General features: G+C 38.1%; 1 protein-coding gene across 3 annotated transcripts; it reads right to left on the bottom strand.

The window, feature by feature from the left end:
* On the bottom strand, positions 1-5,000 carry LOC147548078 (F-box protein At4g22280-like). 3 transcript variants are annotated; one of them, XR_015238529.1, is made up of 4 exons: positions 4,797-4,956; positions 2,541-3,744; positions 621-1,979; positions 1-539 (listed from the first exon to the last, which is right to left on the bottom strand). XR_015238529.1 is itself a non-coding variant. In XM_086671591.1 (4 exons), exons 2-4 carry the CDS (start codon positions 3,739-3,741, stop codon positions 481-483), a joined length of 1,158 nt encoding a protein of 385 aa, XP_086527717.1. In that variant the 5' UTR covers positions 3,742-3,744; positions 4,797-5,000; the 3' UTR covers positions 1-480. The 3 variants fall into 3 exon arrangements, 2 of the variants coding, with proteins under 2 accessions (XP_086527717.1, XP_086527716.1); XM_086671591.1 differs by having other exon boundaries at positions 621-777; positions 2,800-3,744; positions 4,797-5,000; XM_086671590.1 differs by having other exon boundaries at positions 121-543; positions 629-777; positions 2,800-3,744; positions 4,797-4,939.
* Positions 5,001-6,000: the final 1,000 nt, after the last annotated feature.

The raw sequence follows: 6,000 nt of genomic DNA, 5'->3' as shown, positions 1-6,000 counted from the left end.
TAAGAAGAATGGTCTATAGACCTATTATCAAATTAATTTTGGTCTATATACCCATGGACTCCAAAATTAAAGGGGTTAATTCCGTTTTGGCCCCTAATTTGTGACCAACTCACCAACGCGCCCATAAGTGTCCGGGATTTCAATTTGGCCCCAACAGTACTTTTTGGGCAGTTATTACATCAGCAAGCTCTAACATAATATTTTGTATTCCTAATCTACCCCTCACCTAATACACTTCCTGATGAGTTTCAACTTCTTGAGAACTCGATCACACAATTGCTCGCCCTCGGAAGCCTTAGCAACTCCTCCATCACTTTCAATTTGGTCTTCAGTTTTTCAGATAGATAAGAACTAGGTGAAATTATAATCTTCTGCAGAACTTTGGAATTCTTCAAAATTAGGGTTACCAACTCCATCTCCCTACATGCCCCTGTGAATTCCTTCAACTCGACCGACTTCAAGTTTACAAACAAAAACTTACTATTGAAATCTATCCAAACAACGCTTGGTACGTACAGGTGCCGGTATACACAGAAGCCCTGAAATTTATTTAGAACCAAAATAAAAGATTTAGACAACTAACATAAGTAATATAACAAAATTTTCAAAAAAGCTAATACTTTCCTGATCGAAGACAAGAGACTGTAGGTATGGTGCCTTTTTGAGAATGGCAAACAATGCTTTATCAGCCCAATGATCAATTGCGGTGGTCACATTCAAATGGACCAAACTGTGAAATGTAGAGAGTTTGTCGTGACGAGTTGGCAAAGAGAGAGCCTGATCACATGGTAACACAAAATACATCAGTTCCAAGAAGGAAAGGTATAAAAATATATTCTACTGTCAGAAAATCTATGAATGCTTCAAGTCTCGCTACCCCAAAATCTAATGCTCTGAATATTGTAGTCAGCTTTCGGCCTCGAGGCATACACATTTGGAGGCCTTAAAAAGCCAAATGCATCTTATCTGGCAGGCCGCTGAGGCGTACAACTCGCATGGTACGCCTCGACGTGTAGGAGGCATACAGCTCACAGATTGGGATACAATTGAGAGAAAATAAGAAGCATGTACCTCGTATGGTACACATCGAGGCATACACCTCACAGATTGTGATACAATTGTGAGAAATGAAATTATGGGGTACATTTACAATATTTTTTTCTTTTAAGTTTTAAAATGAAGATTGAAGACAAATATAACAAAGAAAATATAAAAGACTAAAAAGGAGACAGTATGGCAACTAAGTTCTTCTAAAATCTATCATTTTTGTTTTCAAGTGTTTGTGTTTAATTTTTAAATGAGATGGAGTTTATGTGCCATTAAACACAGATGACTTTTTGGTTTGTGAAACACTCCTTATATTATTGTAACAAAGTTAAATATGTATGTTTTCTATCTATATAATGTGGTATTCTTTCTCTTCAAAATCAAATGTACGCCCTGTACGCATAGAGACATATGCCTCGAGGTGACACCTCGCTTTTTTTTTGTTCGTTGAAAACGATAATTTAAAACATTGGCTCCTTTTCTTCCCCGCTATCCCTTTCTTTCGTACATTACCTAGCGCTAAATGCTTCCTCAGGTGTCATGGTTTTTAAGACAAGCCTTCCTGAGTTCTAGTAAACTAAACCCTAGTCTATATGTCGTGCTTGTTTTTTTATTGTCTGAATCTAACTCACTTGAGTCTAATTTGCATAGATCTGATTCGACTGAGTATAAGTGTTTCCAGTCAGGGCGCAGGTTATTTCAGACAATGATCTCTTAATTAAGGCTTACTTCATGTCTGAATCAAATGGACACATTTAGATGAGTAAGATAAAACAAACATTTTATTTGACTCGAGCCAATTTAAATCTCAAGTCAGATTTTACATCTATGTTTGAAGAAAAACAAAACACCACATGACAAGATTACATGGCAAGCAAAAAGGGAAATCAAGAAGCATAAACCATAGATAAGTAATTCAGTACTTAGAGCAACTCCAATGTGGGGGGGCTGGGGCTCCCAAATTCAAATTTGGGAGCCCCAGCCCCCAGCCCACGGAGTCCAACCCGGGAGCCCCGGGGCTGGGCTCCCGGTGGGGCTGGGAGCCCCATGCTCCCTGGCTCCCAAATGGAAGCCCGGGCTGGGGGGCTCCCAGCCCCAAATATGACCGTTGGGGGTCTCCCAACGGCCATATTTGGGGTGGATCCCCTAAAAAGGGGATCCACCCCACTTCTTTTTATTTTTGTTTTAAACTAAATTTTTTTTCAAAAAATATAAATTGTTTTAAATTTGTTTTTCCAATCATTTCTCTAATTTTTCTTTTTTTAATTTTTTTCATCTTTTCAAAATTCCTCTCTCTCTAACATAATATTAAATTTCAATTTTATATTTGAAATTAAAAGTCCGCACACGTACATTACACACGTACATAATTTAGATTTGGGAGCTCCTGTTAGGAGCCCGATGTTGGAATTGAAAAAAGCCCCGGGGCTCCTAAAAATCAAGGGCTCCCAAAATTGGGAGCCCGAGCCCCACATTGGACTTGCCCCAAGTACCACAGGCACAGAACGGGTACAAGTACAAAGCGAAATGTGTTCAATACTAATTTAAGGAATACTAGAGCTTTTACTACCGGATAATCCAAACTAAGAAACCCTCATTTATTATTGTAGAAGGTACCCTCGCAGGAAGTAATAAAATGGTAATTATGTCCTTAAACTCAAAATATCATGTAATTATCATGAAAACATAAACTATATTCTTCAGACTACATGGTAATAGTCAGAAATGCAGGAAAATTGCAAGAATTCATACCTTTAGAGTTCCCCCAGAAACAATTAAATGTTTAACATGAGAAAGACTCCCAACAAGTTCATTTGCATTTGTACCAGCATGCATTTCTCCTTGTCTTCCAATTGCAGGCTTATTGAGAAAGTCAACTTCAGCAGTAACAAGTGATGTAAAGGTAGATAGGAAGTACCCCTTTGCAATATTACCCTGGTAGATGAGAGATACTAGATTTGGTGCATCCAAATGGACCTCACAATTTTGTAAACCATTTATATTTACTACATTGGGTTCATTAATCGACAATTTCTCAAGTGCATGTGCTCTGATACATAAATTCATATCCATCCAACTACAGGAATTTAAAGTCAACCTTTTGAGGACCGGGCAATTGGAAAAGAGTTGTTTTGTCAAGTAAGGACTCGTAAATCTCAAGCCTGTTAAAACAAGGTTCTCAAGTCTTGTAAAAGAGATGAGTTGAGGAAGACATAAAGGAGAGTTTGTTGTTAGCCTTAGATCCACCAGTGATTCACATGTAAAAAGAGAGAGGGGAACATAAAAGGGTTCATTTACTTTGATACTGAGAGCAAGCTCTTCTACTTTATACTTTATTACGGTAGAGATCCACGCATTGATTCGAGATGCATCACAAAGTTCATCACATTCGAGAGTGAAACCCCGTATATTAAACTCACCACGAGATAGCAACATTCTGTCCATAAAATTCATGAATAGCTTGGTCTCTAAATGAATGTCTTTGATAGTTGAAGATCTCCATGTTTGAAAGTTAAGATTTGGAATTGAGTTCCAAATGTATCTCCATCTTTTAGATAAAATGCTAGTACGAGCGGCGAACTTTATTGCAAGGAAAGAGAGAATATGGTGAATAAGGTAATCGGGTAATTTGTTGGTCATATCCTCTTCTTGATCTATCCCTTCTCCAACTAGTAGCTTCTGAATTTTAGCCATGATCTTCAAAAAGCATAAGACTTATTTTTTAGAATAGCTCATGAGGATGTAACACATGCATGCTGGATGCGCTATATATCGAAACCAGACAAACAGGTAAGACACAATCAAGAAAATAACCGATTGTAATGGGTTGTATCTCCAGTCTGATCTAAAGCCTGGAATAAGTATGCAGACAGATGGCATATAGAAGAATCATATGATACAATTGACCGACTATTTACTCGTGCGCATTGGGATGTCTAAGATGCATTTCTAATAAACTTGTTATATTTTTAATGCTAAAGTGACCTTTTTTACCCACTTATATCATCTAAAAGAATTGGAGAACGTCAAGTTTGGTTTCCTTCTTCAAGGATACAATATAAACAAAACCGAACTTCACAGTATTTCACTTCATTTATCTATGTTTGTTTTTTTGCTTAAAAACACGAGTACTATACCTTTCCAAAATCTAGGTGAGTTTTCTTTTTGTTTTCATTCTTTATTGAGTTCAAGTTGAACAACTACACTATGCAGCCTGGCAAGGCCGAGTAACTCGTGACTTGCCGACCCGACCCTCGACCAAACCCCAAGTCTAGGGTTTCGGTGAGGGACTCGTTAGACTTATTCTTACTCGGCTGGACTTGGCTGTGCGAGTAGAAACTCATTATAAGCAGCTCACCCTGACTCGGCCGAATTACTCATACTCGACTTTTGGTTGATCCCAAGCCGAGTCCGGGTATGATATACATTAGCAGCTAGAAGATACAACAATATAAGGTTGTAAACGAGGTTGGGGTTTAGGGTTTAGACAACCTATAAAAGTTATCATCTTTAGAGATGTGATGATAAAAATAAATCTTCCAAAGCTGGGTAATTAACAACTTTTTGTGACTATATAATATTACAATTTCATTATTCAGGGTATGAAAGAACAAGTAAATAAAGATAAAATCTTCTCATAAATCCCATTTCAGAAGGATAAACAGAAATACATAAACTCAATTTAGTAACTGAAGAGAAGTAATTTCAAGAAAAAGTAGAAATTTGAATTGGGTTTAGATAAATTATACCTCTAATCAGATTTCTGAAGAACTTCGAAGCGCAACGTCTGGAGGGGTAAAGTAAATAGGTTGACGATGGAGAACAATGACTTGAACTGGAAAGGCGAGAGACTCTGGAGTGAAGGGATTTTTCGAAGGGTTTAAGGGAGAGAGAAGAAGATGGCGATGAATTGGTCTGTTGGTGTGTTTCCCCTCTTTAATGGAAATTGGGAGAAAGCTATAAAGGGCCCCACTTATTTTTGCTTTAGGGCCTCCGCTTGATTTTTTTTTTTTTTTGTTTTTTTCTTTTTAAGAAAGCCTGACATTTGATACATAAAAGATGTGATAAGTACGAACTGCCGAATTAAACGTTGAAATAAACGGGAGTTTGTCTATAGTATCGGGCTGGTACGAGTTTGACACCATTTAGATTTTCAGAAATGAGAAACCGAATAATACTTATAAGTTATTTTAAAACCATTCAAAATACATCCAAAACCGGTGATAACTACTTTTCAAAGATTTAACCTCTTTAAAAACTTATCAAACATTAGACTAAAATATAAAAGATTATTTTTCAAATGACCCCATAGTTTATGATTGTGAGGGTAAGAAGTCGCGGGTCAAGAAGTCAGCTGGACCGGGTGGTTGACCGGAAGTCGAACCTCCACCTGTTAATAATTTTGCGAGCATCGACGACGTCTTTGAGCTTAACCTGTGACAAAAGAGACAATAACACATGTGACCGTGAGATCTTAGGGGACACCGGGATGGTGCCGACATAAGGGGCTCCGACAGTCAAGTCAGTAAGCTTGCAAGAGAAATAATATGTACGAGGATATTAACCTTGGAATGTTACCGTTGGTTGGTTGGTGGTCGGAGCTCGCTTTCTACGGATTAACAGACTTGTTGGAGAGAGATTGTGAGGTCTGACCTCGACTAAGGCAACCCTCGTAGATGTGGCAAAGTAAGGAAGGCCTGACCTCTCGAAGAGATAAAGTCACTTGCCTATGCTTTGATCGTCAGGAGAGAGAAAAGTGGGTCGTCCTTTCTGGATGAGTGGTCTTTAAGACAGAGAAATAAGTTGTCTTCCCTTGATGAATGGTTGTCAGGAGAGATAAAGATATGTCGTCTTCCTTTGAATGTAGGTCGACCTCCTTTGATGTGTAGTCGTAGGAGAGATAAAGATAGGTCGTCCTTCTTTGAATGTAGGTCGACCTTCTTTATTGAGCGG

Source organism: Eschscholzia californica, unplaced genomic scaffold (assembly GCF_041429995.1).
Source record: "Eschscholzia californica isolate CP2 unplaced genomic scaffold, dmEscCali1.0.p SCAF_3, whole genome shotgun sequence".
Classification (NCBI taxonomy): Eukaryota; Viridiplantae; Streptophyta; class Magnoliopsida; order Ranunculales; family Papaveraceae; genus Eschscholzia; species Eschscholzia californica.
The sequence above is the reverse complement of the archived record's forward strand: the minus strand, read 5'-3'. Positions and strand labels throughout refer to the sequence as shown.